The sequence below is a fragment of the Coenobita brevimanus genome, chromosome 70 (assembly GCF_032717465.1).
Source record: "Coenobita brevimanus isolate Jiangsu-jjx chromosome 70, ASM3271746v2, whole genome shotgun sequence".
Classification (NCBI taxonomy): domain Eukaryota; kingdom Metazoa; phylum Arthropoda; class Malacostraca; order Decapoda; family Coenobitidae; genus Coenobita; species Coenobita brevimanus.
Window position 1 is genome coordinate 40,134,692 of NC_137023.1, and position 15,633 is coordinate 40,150,324.

The window sequence follows — 15,633 nt, forward strand, 5'->3', positions numbered from 1 at the left end:
TCACTAGCGGGTAATGGCCATTGCTACTCCTCAACCTCCCTCATAAATCCTTCGAAATCACACTCAGAATCACTGTCTTCGTCCACAGTCATGGAAGGTCCTACTTCTGCCTGTCCTAGCACTGTAATCCTCGGCAAAGTGTATGCTTCTCACACTGTTGCCAGAGCCCCGTCTTGTGACTGTGGAAAGTGATCGCTGTCGCTGACTCGGTAGAGAATAAGAAGAAGCAACTTTGTTTATAAACTGGTACGCACACCGATGAGAAGGGTTTCAAAACGATTGATATTTATTCTAAAATATTAATATGTATTCAGTGTCTGGCTAAATGTTCAATGCCGTAGTACGATACATTCTCTGTCGAGTCGCCTGGGTTTTGGTCACACTGTTTTGCCTGTCATATCCTCGGCAGGAATCCATCCAGATGAATTCCAAATGCCCGTGGTATCGTCGGCAATTTTACCACGTTACCGTTCCGATTTACCATCGTATCCTCGGCAGACCTGGTATGAAGTGCCGTGTGATAGCCTTCGGCTGCCAGGATCTTGTCTTAGTTTTTTATTATGATCATGTTGGCTTCATTCATGTCGTAGGCCTTGGCAATGTCAACTTTCCTCTCCCCTTTCTTCTTCCTCTCGATGCTTTCTAGCTTGGTGGCCTGAGGGAGGTGCCGACGCTTCTTGGGATTCTCAGAAGGCTTCCTAGGCATCGTGAGCAGGGTAAAATGCAGTAACAAGGGCAGAAAATGCAGCAAGAAAAAAGCACCTTCCAATGCAATTATGCGACTGAGTGGCGCTGTGGCGGGAGAAATTTAAACAAAACATCACATGACACCAGAAGCGTTTTTAATTGGGCGGCATCACGATCATGTCACGATAGCGGGCGGGGAAGGCTACTTGATCAGAAGTTTTCATTGGCTATCATCATCATGGGAATGTCCAGTATGACCATGTTGGACTGGGGGTGATCGTGCTAGAGTGAACTCTGCGGATTTCGCCCACTTCTCGGAGCTCTGTGCGTGTTATGCTAACACACTCGTGTTGCAGTAATTATATCGTATTAAATAATACTAATTAATTGCTCTCCGTGCTGGACCCGAATCGTGCTGGACTAATGCGTGTTGGACGCGAGGATGCTGTATACAGGAGGAGAAAGTGAATGCTACGTATTTTACTGAAAGAAATTGAATCCCTACAATGACAATAAACTACTATTACTGAAGGAAACTTATGGATAATTGTTATATCCATCCATCCATTGCCAGACGCCATGTATCCCAAACGGGGTGGTCAAGGGCTTAGAGTTAATTGTTTTACAGGGAGGGGCACTAATCCTCCACCAACCCCACTTGACACGTAGGGATGCCAACAGCATCTGGTGTTCACAGGCGGTCACCCATCCAAGTACATAAACAGTGAGTGTTTTTATGAATACTGTAATAGACAATACTAGCGGCGAACGATCGGATGTGGGATGGTCATACGCCCTCGTAATTTTCATTGCTTTCACAGTGTTTTTTTTGGGAGTATGGATTCCAAACTATTTGAGAATCATAGATTAGTGTTTCTAGTGATAATATCAGGCTGTGGTAATCATATTACGAGGTGTCGAGAAGTGTAAAGTGGAGACTTCGTTACCTAACTTCAGAGGTCTCCACAAGTCCTACGGTACTCGACGAAGGCTCAACAATCACCCAAGGAGAAAGCTGAAGTTATGTGCCATAAGTATATGTGATTTTAATATTCTAGGACTAATAACTGATTTTTGGCAAATATTTTTAGAGAGTCTGTTGGAGCGCGAATATGCCCACGGGAGCCGCAAGTCAAAGCTAAACAAGCCCGCGGTGTAAGGGTTAACATTGGTCCATGCAGTGGTCTTGTCTCGTGTTGATTATTGTAATTCACTGTGGGTTGGTCTTCCAAATAATATACTAACAAAAGTTCAGTCTATGTTGAACAGGGCGGCACGGCTTATCTTTGGTCTCCCCCCAAAAACCTCAACTACCCCGTTTCTGATTGAGTTGCATTGGTTACCAGTAAAGGCTAAAATTGAATTTTTGTGTCTTATTACATTCAAGGTTCTTAAGTTTGGTGAACTGAAGTATCTTGCTGAATTGTTAAAACTCCCATCGACACGCGCGGGTGTGATGTTACCCAGTGAAGATTCCTTGCTTCTTGATGAGCCAGGAGCCATTCACCAGTCATCTTTCTCTGATCGTTCTTTTGCATATAGAGCCCCTAGATTATATAACAGATTGCCATTGTCCATAAGACAACTCTCTACTGCTGAATCCTTTAAGAGACAGCTGAAAGCCTTTCTTTTTTCAAAATGCTATGACCTGGAGAGAGGTACTATGATGGATGATTATAGGGTTAATTATTGCCACTTTCATGTATATATGATGTAGCTTGTATTATATACAAGAAATGTCACAATTCTTGTAATTGTAAAAATAATGTATGTGTGTCGAGCGCTAGTGAATTCCCAAAAGGAAGAACTGGCGCTTTTGAGAAACAAAAGGCCAGATTATTATTACCTACAATGTACAGTACCCCTCCTAATTTTTGTAGTGTTTTCTGGTCTTTCAGCTGTACTTAGACATCAGAACACACATGAGATATCCAGTATAATCCTAGATGCTAAGAAAGCAATGCATTAACAGCAAAGTCCACAAACAAATAAGTGAAGACAATGGTTGCAATAAATATTTTTAACCCTCTTGGGAACCATAAGTTTTCAAAAAGTTTCTTGGACAACAACAGAGTGATGGCTGCTTCCGAGACATAAAGAAAAACATTCCCACTGCCAAATGTGCCCCCAGCAGGTGGTTATATTGGTATAAATTGCATGCCATTAGTTTTGCTTGTGTTTATACTATAAGCCAATAAAAACACAAAACTGATGAGTAAAAGTACAGAAATGTAGTGAGAATAAAGTTGTTCAAGAGTAAAAAATACCTTCAAGTAATTTCCCAACATCCAAGCGCAAAATTATGCCTGCACCGTGCAAGAGCTAAGCATGTGTTTAGATGCAGAATTTCACGAACTTTCTCGTGGTGTTTTCAGAATATTGATACAACCAGTATTATTCGAATAAATGACCAAAACCTATAATACTCACTGGTGGCGATGCAGGGAGGGTGGGAGGCTGGACAAGCAATGCTAGGGTGGGGGAAGACTGAGGGACGGGGAGGGAGATAAGCCTGGCAGTGGTGAGCATGGGAGGGGACGGAGGAGGGATGGGGGCGGGGAAGTGAGAGCTGCCAGGGGACTTTGACTGTTAGGTGAGGTGATGGACAGGCGCTCTGCTGGTGGGTTAGGCTCTGTGTTACTCATACAAGACTGGTACATTCCCACTGATCTGACCAGCTGGGGGACTTTGACTATTCGGTGGGTAGCCAAATGGGCGTTTTCAGTCAGCTTGTGGGTTGAGGTTTGTGTTACACTCGACCCTCGATTTCCCGGACTAAAAGGGGGGGGAGACCAGTCTGGGAATCCCAAAGTCCCGCCCCACGTACCATTCCCCGGACTATTACCATACTTTGTCTGAATTCTCCAATGTTGTCCGGCATTTATTCCGATATTCTAGAGCATTCTGGAATGTAGGCTACCTATACCAACATAACTAAGATACACAGTACATAAAATAATAACACTGACACAATAACAATAATAATAACTGACACAATATCAGTATTTTGCTAGCTACAACCCTAAGAATGGTTGTTTAGACAGTTGTTGATAAGAATGTGGAGGATATGATAGAAGAAGATCAGAAAGCTGAGGAAAAAGAGGAAAATGAACAAGGAATGGAACACCACAAGGTGAGCCATCCACTGATCAGCTGACTGAGATACAAACAGGACACCATCGAATGTGATCTCGATCTTGGACCAAATCGGCAATTTTAATTGGAAAATATTTTGATCTTTATCACCATATAGGTTTACACACCTAATTATTTGAAATTCAGTCAAAATTTTTTACTTAATTTAATTATTAATAGAAAATTAGGATTCAGAGCGAAAATTTCTCAGGTGGCAGAAGTGTTTTGCCTCTAGCCAAACAACTTGCCTTGATAGACTTCTGTTTTGTATAAATATCAATTTACAATTCAGATACATTTTTTTGTACTCAAAATAAATATTTATGCAAAATAGAAGTCTGTCAAGGCGTGCTGACAATCTGAAGGGGAAATGTCTGCTAACATTGGTGCAATTTAGCTCTGAAACCTAATTTTTAAATTAAGTTATATTAAGCACAATTTTTTTAGCAGATTTCAGATAATTAGGTGTGTATGAGCCACTGTGGCAGAAAAAATTAAAATATTTTCCAGTGAAAAGTGCCAATTCTGTATTTAGTAGCACCAAGTCGGGTGAGCTAAGTGAGCAGGAATAGATCCCACTGACTTTGTCCATAAAATACATTTTTTAAATTACTTATGAATCTTATTGTGTCCAAGCCTTCCTTTAATTTTACTGTTATGCAATAAACTATTTATCGTGGCATTTGAGAAAGGTAAGAGGCAAATGGGATATTGCCATGAGTTAAGAACTGGTGATGTGAAGCTGGTTGGTGGCCAAGATGCATTTCATGTATATCTTCTTGTGTGTTACAAATGGCCTTTATCGAATGAAAACCTTACTAAATTATACTGTGTTGTGCAGCAGACTGCTTATAGTTTTAAATGAGAGAATAATGGCTGGACTTTTGTTAGAATCCCGGACTTGTACGGGCATTTGTCCGGCATTTGATCATATTGTCCAGCCTCAGCCTGTGTCCGGGAAATCCGAAATCCAGGAAATAGGGGTCTGCCAAATCGAGGGTCGAGTGTACTCTGTATTACTGTACTTGCGCACGGCCGTTAGCATCCAAGTGATGTGAGTGGCCAAGGGACTTTGACCATTCGGTAGGGATCCGGGCAGCCATTTTGACTCAGCCCGTGGGTTACAGTCCATTACCTGCAAGCAGCGAGTAGCATTCGAGTGAAACAGGTGGCCAGGGGACTTTGACCATTTGGAAGGGATCTGGACAGCCATTTTAGCTCAGCTTCTGGGTTACGGCCTATTATCTGCTTGAGAACGAGAGGCTGGATAGCTACCCAACCAACTTTTTTAACTTGTCGGTTGCCTAGCCACTGATGTCGAAACTTTTACATTCGGATATGGACGAATAAATCCAGATGTGAAAATAATAGATCCAAGGCCTAACATCTGTATATGGGGCATGTCCGGATATGGAGCATCCAGATAATCGAGTGATCTATCTGTCTGTCTATTGCCAGACGCCATAATCCCTTAAGGGGTGGCCATTTGACTCTAAGTTATTTGTTGTATGGGGAGGGGCACTAACCCTCCACCAACCCACTTGCTGACACGTAGGGAGCACGTATGGTTTGGTTATATGGTTACCACCCAGCGTTGTAAATGGTTTCTTGGCTTACAGGAAATCATTTGGCTTGTCACTCAATGTAAAGCCACCAGTAAAGGAAAGAAAAGCTATAAGAAGTGGCAGAAAAGATGGGAGAAATAGGAAGAGAGGAGGGCAGGCATAGAAAAAGAATGATAAAGGTTAAGGAAGAAGTAGGGTTCACTACATCAAGTGAGTGGATGATGGTCGCCCATCATCCACTCACTTGATGTAGTGCTGCATACTTCACTTGATGTAGTGCTGCATACTTCTTCCTTAGCCTTTATCATTCTTTTTCTGTGCCTGCCCTCCTCTCTGAGTGATTATTGTACATAACTCTCCTCTGTGCATCAGTCATATGGTCAGTGGGCAAAAATAAACTTTAATTATCCATGCCAGTGAGTAATGGGATTTCTTTTGTTGATTTGAGGTGCCCCTGACACAAATAATTTTAGACAAAAAATGTCAGAACAGAAAGACTGAAAACATTGATATATCAGCATGAGGAGAAAGTTATATGAGGCTATACATGGAGTAACACTGAATGTCTCATAATTGGTAACTTGAGAAAATGGAGGTTACACACCAGATCTTTTTACCTATGGCAACTCTGGGGTTCTTTCACAAAGCATCGCTACAAGTAATAAGACATTCCAGGGAGGAACACTGAGAGGTACCCTGTGTCTAAAAGTCATAGCTGAATACTCCATCTTCTGGGTTTTGCTTTTGGTGCATTCAGTGTTATTCCCTGGAGCTCCTTCTAAATGTAAAGGTGCGCCAGTGAAATAGTTGAAGAATGGGGAGGAGAGGGGGGAATTTTGTATAGAAAGTTTTTTAAAAATATATACAGTATTTTCCAACATAGCCTTATTACATTTCTCTCATGTACCAGATTACTGTTGGTGAAAAAAAAAAAAAAAAAAGTTTGTGCCCATTTATATCCATATCATAAAGCATACCTGATGAGGCTTCTGAATAATCTAAAGCTGTAATTTCATTACTAGACTTCCACAATAATGTAGCAGAATACAGGGAACTAGAAATATAATTTCCCCATGCAAACTACAGATCCAGTCTAAACTAACTGCTATTCTCTACTATTTCACCAGTACATGGACCGTGAGAACCCAGTGGCAAAGCACATGATTGCCTTGTCTAATGTAGCTGAGCTGAAGAAAGGTCCCATGACACCCCAGATGTTTGGCAATGCAGGTATAGAGCACAACAAGAAGTATGGCACAACACCACTGCATATGGCCAAGATTGCCTATAAGAACCACTTACATTCCGTCAACAACCCGTAAGTTAATTTGATGTACACGTATGCTAACTAGACACTTTTATACAAACATTTACTACCTAGATGTCCTGCTTTTGTGTATAATCTCAAAAGAGAATATAATCGTACACTACGCTATTCCACTGTACAGTACAGGTATATCCTTGCTTGCACACACTAATTCAGACATGACCATGTGCGCTTTCATGGATTTGGAGAAAGCATATGACAGGGTGGATAGACAAGGATTGTGGAAAGTACTAAGAATATATGAAGTAGATGGGAAGTTGTTGAATGCTGTGAAGAGTATGTATGATGGTGCTAAGGCTGCAGTGCGTGTGGATGGTGAACTGAGTGAATTTTTCTCTTTGAAGGTTGGGTTGAAACAGAGATGTGTCATGTCTCCATGGTTGTTCAATCTGTAATAAAAGAGGTACAAGGTAGGGTAGTGGATGTTGGAGTGGCCCTGGTGAGAGAGGGTAGTGTTTGGAAACTCCCTGTACTGTTGTTTGCAGATGATACTGTGTTGTTCAGTGAAGATGAAGGAGAGCTGCAGGGCTTGGTGGATGAGTTTGGGAGAGTGTGTAAGGAACGGAATCTAAATGTGAATGTAGGGAAGAGTAAAGTGATGGTCTTTGAGAGAGGTGAAGTCTGGATGTACAGTGAGGTTGGATGGTGAGGAATTGGAAGATGTGAGTACGTTTAAGTACTTGAGTAGTGTGATGAGTAAGGATGGAGGTTTGGAGGGTGAAGTGCTTGAAAGGGTACAGCAGGGAAGAAAAGTTGCTGGTTCCTTGAAAGCAGTGATAAGAAGCAGGGAAGTGAGCATAGAAATGAAAGTTACTACATGACAGTATTGTGACACCAACTCTAACGTATGGAAGTGAAGCTTGGACGTTGCTGGAAGGACACAAGTCAAGAGTGAGAGCAGTGGAAATGAGTTATTTAAGAGGAGCCTGTGGAGTCACATGGAGAGACAGGCTGACAAATGAGAATATAAAGGAGCGTTGTGGTGTGGATGTGGATGTGATAGGAAGCGTTATGAGGAATACACTGAGGTGGTTTGGCCATGTGGAGAGGATGGAGGGTGAAAGACTGACGAAGAGAATGTATGTGAGTGAGGTGGAGGGGGGAAGAGGGAGGGGGAGGCCAAGGATGAGATGGAGGGATGGGGTAGAGAGGTATATGAGAGATGGGGGGGTGAGTTGGGAGCGGGGCAGTGAAATGGTGGGGGAGAGGGTGACGTGGAGGCAATTTGTTTGTGGCCACCCTGAACGGGATTGAGGCGTCTGGCAATAGATAGATAGATAGATAGACCATGTGCGCTAAATTGAATATTCAGAAAATTCGTGAGGATCCCTACTTATGGCACTTTTTTTGTGATAATTGACAAGATTATGTGCATAAATCAGAAGTTTGTTCAAACAGAGTGCTATAAGTCAAGGATTTACCAGTATTTGTAAGTAAACTTTCGATTATCTGTTCTTGCAGTATCCAGTCCAACACAGTATCCAGCACTTTTTGCTCAGTTCTGTTAACCCATAAACTGCTGAACGCCTCTGACAACCTTACTTCCTGGTGCGGCTATGCTGGTAAAAAATCGACTTAAGAATCCTGTACTATTAAAACATATTTCAGGCTCGTAGAATTACTATAGTGCACCTGTTTCCCAAGTATTTCTGCTCAGCTTCCCTCCATTTCCATACTGGCACTTTGAAGTTATTCCTTGGCGCAAATGGCAACCCCACACTATCGCAGCAAGAGGGAGATGAGATGGTAGAGGGGGACTGATGGAGAGGGGGAGTAGATAGTGGCCTCATTGTCATGGAGACAGTGTGTAGACACCCCAGATGTCATCGAGACATTTCGGCTGGCTTGCTTTGGTTATGGGTTTGTTTCTCTGTGTTACCAAAATAGTAATTGCTTCAAGTGGTGAGGGTTTTGTATGCTGCATGATAGTGTTACCAACATGCAAAATACACTTATCAGGGCTGTATGTCCCTCATGATTTTTGTGCGATGAATTTGAAAATTGGACTTCTAAGAGGTGTACAGCAATTTCCCCCTAAGCCACTCAAAAAGTGTACAACAGTTTACGGGTTAAAGCAGTATCCGGTGGAATTTGGCAATATCCAGCCCTGAAATGGGAAGCAGCTGGCAGTCCTATTCATTATCTGGTGGCGAGGCGTATCATCTGGCTCAGATGCAGGACCCAACCGGCTCCCGGGAAAACCCCGCAACACACCAGCCAATCAGAATGTGTTGTGGAAGCGGGCTATCCGGCACACTGAGCCTACCATCGCTCTCTCAGTCTCTCCCATGGATCTCTTTTGGTGAAGACATATCCTCTTACTCTGCTCTTGTGATCATACAGTGGCAAGGCCCTAGTGTTGTGACTTACTCTGTGGCCTCCCATGCATGCTCGTTGCTGTAATGCTGTTAGTAAGCTTGTGGCCTCTCAGTGCTTCATGCCCTAGTCAGAGCTGTGGAGTCGGAACCCAAAACACCCAACTCCGACTCCTTGATTTCTTGTGTGTCCAACTCCAACTCCGACTCATTAGACTTTCTCTTATTATACATTTGCCATGATAACTTACACAAGATGTCATTCCATTACAACCACGTGAATCGTCAGGCTAGTTTTCAAACCCATGTCCGTTAAAGTTTGACTTAAATGGCTGTAGCTAAATTATGATCATGGGAGCACCTATATTTATGTTCAACATACATGAGGAACAGCAAACAAGTTCAAAATAAAATATGGACAATAAGAAAAAAGAAAAAAACTGCAGCAGCAACGAGAAATATAACTAATGGAACTGTTTTTTGAAAGGCAGTAGCTCCACATTACATCTACATCATGTTTAATCATTTCTTTACTGGTGGGCAGAGTTGGGACTATTTTACTGACCCCAGTTCAGACTCCAGCATCACGATAATTTCTTCCAACTCCAGCTCCACAGCCGTGGTCTGAGTGTTCTATAGTGATCAAATGCACGTTACTGAACTGTTTGGTGTACAGCTCTAACCTCCATCGATGCCAATGGTAGGTGAGTACAGCCAACCCCCACTGTTCACAGGGTTCACCATTCACGGGTTTGCATATTCACAGATTTTTATGGGAAATTATTTTAATAATTCACAGGAAGATAGTTCCTGCTTTTTCCACAGCATCAGCTGTTTCTAGTGGTTCATAGTGATTTTTTTATTTGCATGTTTTCCTTGAGAAATACTGTGCTTTACAGTTAAACTGTGCATTTACACTGTATAAGTATGTGCTGTTAAGCACAGGGCATCAGCACTCTACTGTACAGCACTTGGTATTTCACAACACAAATATCCCGCTTTATTCTCACAATGAGAGCTTGCTTGTGATTGGGTCCTAGGGTAGTGTGCCTTATTATCTGCCTATGTGACTTCTTTCTCCCCATCCTATAGGGCATTCAAAGAGGGGACCCAATCATATTCCTGTGCGACGAATTACCAGATCAGCAGTCATTTCCTGAATCACCACAGAATTGGTACTTTTAATTGGAAAATATTATAATTTTTATCACCATATAGGTATATTCTTACCTAATTATCTTAAATCCAGTCAAATTGTGCTTAATATAACTATTACTGGCAATAAAAAATTTGGTTTCTGAGCTAAACCATGCTGAAGTTAGCCGGCATTTCCCCTCCAGTTGGTCAACACGCCTTGAGAGACCTTTATTTGTCCTAAATATTGATTTATAGTACAAACAGATTTATTTGCATTGTAAATCAGTATTTATACAAAACAAAAGCCTGTCACAGTTAGTTGTCAAGCTAAAGGCGAAACACTTCCACTACATGTATCAAATTTCCACTCTTGAGTCCAGATATATTTTTAATAGTTATATTAAGCACAAGTTTTGACCAGATTTCAGATGATTAGTTTTTTTTTTTTTATGTGAGGAAGAAGGAACCAAAGGCCGCCAGCCCGCAATTACTGTTCCTTCCAAGAGAAAAACAAAATACAAGGGAGAGCCAAATTCATGATCCTATCATTTCGAGATGCCTGGACACACTGCGTTTGAAATACTGGAGATCATAGGAAGCAGGAAATACAGACTGAGGGAGACAGTTCCAGAGTTGACCTGTTGCATAAATGAAGGACTGGGAGTAACGGTTAACTCTTACATTAGAGAGTTGGACAGAAAAAGGATGAGAGTTTGCTGCTAGACGGGTGCTACGCGCCTGTCGTAGAGGTGGAGGAATGCATGCAGACAGTTCAGAGTAGAAGTGACCATTGAAGTAGCAATAGAAAAGAGATAAAGATGCAACGCTGCAACGAAGAGACAGAGGTTTAAGGGGGTCAGTAAGAGGAGCAGAGTTAATGAGACGAAAAGCCTTTGACTCCACCCCATTGAGAAGAGCTGTATGTGGGAAGCCTCCCCACACACGAGAGTTGTACTCCACACAGGGGCGGATAAAACCCCTGTATAGAGTCAACAATTGTGCAGGGGTAAAGAAGAAACGGAGTCGGCTTAGCACACCCAATCTCTTGGACTCAGATTTTACAAGAGATGTAATATGATCTTTCCAAGATAAGTCCCAAGTAAATGAAACCCCAAGCATATTCAAGTATGATACAGGATTAAGCTGAATATTATTAAACATTAGTGGGTATACCTGTGGAAGATTTTGTCAAGTTGATAGGTATAAAAACTAAGTCTTTGTTGCATTAAAAACAATCATATTATTTTTACCCCAGTCAGAGGGACGAGCCAAGTCAGACAATAGGTGTGCCATAGCCTCATCCCTTGTTTGTTGAAGTAACTTCAGAGATGGACGTTGCAGGAACCGAATGGAAAGGTGAAGGGTGGAGTCATCAGCGTACGAGTGGATAGAGTTAGATGTACAGCTTAGAAGGTCATTGATGAATAAAAGGAAGAGAGTTGGTGATAGGACAGAGCCCTGAGGAACACCTCTGTTGATAGATGTAGGAGAAGAACAATGGCCGTCTACAACAGCGGCTATAGAACGACCAGAAAGGAAGCTAGAGATGAAGGCACAGATAGAAGGATAGAAACCGTAAGAGGGAAGTTTGGAAATTAAAGATTTATGCCAGACTCAAACCAAAGCCTTTGAGATGTCAAGTGCAGTGGCAAAGCTTTCGCCAAAGCCGAAAGGAGGATGACCAGGAGTCTGAAAGGTAGGTGAGAAGTTCGCCAGTGGAGCGTCCCTGACGGAACCCATACTGACGATCAGAAAGAAGGTTGTGATAGGAAAGATGCTTTAAAATTTTTCTATTAAGAACTGACTCAAAAACTTTCAAGATTCAGGATGTTAAAACTGTTGGACGAAAGTTAGAGGGTTGGGAATGGTCACCCTTCTTTGGGACTGGCTGAATGAGAACAAACTTCCAGCAAGAAGGAAAGGTACAAGTTGATAGACAGAGGCGAAAGAGCTTGCCTAGGCAGGGTGTAAACACAGAGCACAGTTCTTGAGAACAACAGGAGGGACTCCCTCAGGCCCATATGCCTTAGTATTGAGGCCAGTGATGGCAGAAAATACATCAGCTGAAGAAATTGTAATGTCAGCCATGAGGAAGTCAGAGGGGGGAAGTGATTGAGGAACAGCACCGGAATCGTCTAAGGTGGAATTGAAGGAGAAAGTCTGAGCGAAGAGATCTGCTTTATCAGTAGAAGAAATAGCTACAGAGCCATCAGAGTGGAATAGAGGAGGGAAGGATGACGAGGTAAAATTGTTAGAAAGGTTTTTGGCAAGGTGCCAGAAGGAGTTGGAAGAATTTGAGTTGGAGAGTTGAGAGCATTTAGTACAGATGAAATTATATTTAGCAGAGCGAAGAACAGACTTAGCATGATTCTGGGCAGAAATGTATAAAAGATTTGATTCAGGGTGGGTTGGCTCTGGTGTCTTTTATAGGCCCTCTCCTTGTTGCAGACAGCATTAGAACAAGCATGATTAAACCAAGGCTTTCTTGCATTAGTCAGAGGATATGAGAAAAGAATGTATGCTTCCATGCCCAAGAGAATGATCTCCATAATGCACAAGGCACACTCAGATGGCTCCCGGCCATGGAAGCAATAATCATTCCAGGGAAAATCAAAGAAATATTGCCTGAGAGCTTCCCAATCTGCAGCTCCAAAGTGCCACAGACGACGTTTCTTTGGAGGGTCCACAGGCCGTACTGGAGCGATAGGACAGGTTAAGGTGATAAGTTTGTGATCGAAGGAGCCCAATGGAGAGAAAAGATCAACAGTGTAAGCAGAAGGATTAGTTGTAAGGAAGAGGTCAAGTATGTTGGGGCTCTCTCCAAGGCGGTCAGGGATACGGGTAGGGTGCTGTACATGCCGCTCTAGGTCATTAACCCCTACACCGCGGGGACGTTTTTGCGCTCCTTGCGCGTCCCACGAGGATATTCGCACTCCGACTGACTTTTTAAAAATATTTGCCAAAAATCAGTTATTAGTTCTAGAATATTAAAATTATATATGCATATGGCACATACCTTCAGCTTTGCCTGGGGATGTTTGTTGAGCCTTCGTCATCTACCATAGGACTTGTGAAGACTTCTGAAGTTGGGTAACGGAGTCTCCACTTTACACTTCCCGATACCCCGTACTATGGTTACCACTGCCTAATATTATAACTACAAACACTATTCTATGAATTTCAAGTAGTTTGGAATCCATATTAAAAAAAAAAAAAAAAAAAAAAAAAAAAAAATGAAAGCAATGTAAATTATGAGCGCATAGGAGCTTTCCTCCCGTGCTGGTTCCCCGATGGTATTCTGAGGCGGAGCTGTCATTTATTATTTATAAAAACACTCACACTTTATATTCCTAGTACTTTATTACACTTATTTATATATACAGTATTTATCCATAAGTTTCATTCAGTATTAGTAGTTTATTTTCACTTCAGGCATTCACTTTCTCGTTCTGTAAACTAGCGTAGAGAACGAAGCTGTCACTTTCACTTTTATTACTCCCAGTAGTTATACATGCTAGAACGAAACTTTCACTTTCACTCTCATTACTCCTAGTATATATACTCATATTCTTATATTACTAATTATTTACATTTCTATTTACATTCTCTATTTTATTTACATTATTTACATTTCTATTTTATTTACACCATGTTATGCACTGTCACTTGGAGTAACTTATAAAACTATTTTCCACTGTTCAGTTATATTTACATTCATTGCTTTCACTTGCTGTTTACACATTATTTACACATTATGGGGGACAGGGCGACATGGAGGCGATTTGTTTATGGCTACCCCAAACGGGATTGAGGCGTCTGGCAATAGATAGATAGGTAGATTTATATTTCCACTTGCACTGTTTTAGAGTCGCCAGAAAGATCGTAGTCACTGTCCATCATTATCATTCATAAATTAGCCAGTTCACGTTCCACAGCAGAGTCACTTACCCCTTTACCCCTTTCCACATGAGGTTTAGTAGGGGTAGAGGTCACAGGGCCCTTTGCATGGGGCTAAAAAGCGGCAGAATTGGACAGGCGCGAATCCTGTGTGGTTTCACCTTGAAAGACGACAGTAAATTGAATGCTGTGACCTAGGGGCAGTGAAGGGTTGCCAATGTCAGCGTGGTGACAGCTGCTAATATATACCCTATGAAATGATTGGCAGGAAATCTAGACAATACATAATAAATTAGGTAGTTCCAGGTGAATGTAAATATACTTAGGCTTCTCCCTTCCTTTCTTATATATATTTTTATTATGAGAACAGGTCATACGGCATATTTCAAGGGGAAATAAACAGAGAAAATTAGCAAACGAGTGCATGTGAGGTGTTCCCAGGTGATAATTAGCCCATTCCAGATGTATGGCAGTATCAATTACTTTTTCTCTTTTTTTTATATATTATTTTATATAAGAATAGGGCAAAGGGCACGTTTCAATGGATAAAATGAGTGGAAAATCTGTCCAGCATTTGTGTAGCGCAGCGCAGCTGGTCAGGCAGGAGGAGAGGGTAATGGAGGGGAGGTAAGGAGGGGGGGAGTCAAGGACAGGAGAAAAATGGCTAAATTGTCAACAGTGAATGGGAGTACTTGTGACATTAGCAGAACTGACTATAGCTGGACACTGGTAGTACTGATAGATAATACAAGCCACCACTTGAATGCCCGGGCAAATTCAAAATAACACAGAATCACAAAAGTGATGCCCCGTGGTATGATCCCTTGTTCCCGAGCGTCACGAAAGTGACACCCCACGGTTAAGGGGTTAAGGATAGAAAAGATGTAGGCATGTTCACCAAGTGGATCAGTGAAAGGAGAGGAGAGCCAAAGGTGGTGGTGAACATTGAAATCTCCTAGAATGGAGATTTCAGAGAAAGGAGAAATGGATAGAATGTGTTCCATCGTAGAAGTAAGATAGTCAAAGAATTTTTGATAGTCAGTAGAATTAGGAGATAAGTAAACAGCTCATATATATTTAGTCATAGAATGACAGGAAAGCTGAAGCCAGAGTGTAGAGAATTCAGAAGAATCGAGTTCAGGAACACGGGAGCAAGACAAGTCGTTGCGTATATATACACAACAGCCACCTTTGGTTTTGAAATGAGTATAGAGATAGTAGAAGGATACAGAAAAGGGTCTGCTGTCAGTTGCCTCAGACAGCTGAGTTCAGTTAGAAAAAGAAGGTGAGGTTTAGAGAAGGAAAGGTGGTGCTCAATGGAGCGAAAGTTAGAGGAAAGGCCGCGAATGTTGCAGAAATGAAGAAGAAAAGAATCAGACAGTGGTTCCAGGCAGCTAGAGTCGTCACCGGGAGAGAGGCGGAAGGTGTGTGAACCTATATGGCGATAAAAATTACCTGTATAATATTTTCCAGTTAAAAGTGTCGATTCAGTAAATGACCTCTAATTTGGAATTTCGTCACATACATCACATGCCACCGTACTCATTCTCTCTCAGTTCATCGTACGAGT

The 15,633-nt window shown here is 41.9% G+C and overlaps 1 protein-coding gene across 1 annotated transcript in view; it reads left to right on the top strand.

Annotated features, from left to right (window-relative positions):
* The window catches only part of LOC145406352 (sterol carrier protein 2-like), a 167,392-nt gene that overhangs the window by 30,941 nt on the left and 120,818 nt on the right, over window positions 1-15,633 (top strand). The window contains exon 4 of the mRNA XM_080277512.1: window positions 6,515-6,705. Within this exon, the coding sequence (XP_080133638.1) occupies window positions 6,515-6,705 (191 nt within the window). The remainder of the gene's footprint in view (window positions 1-6,514; window positions 6,706-15,633) is intronic.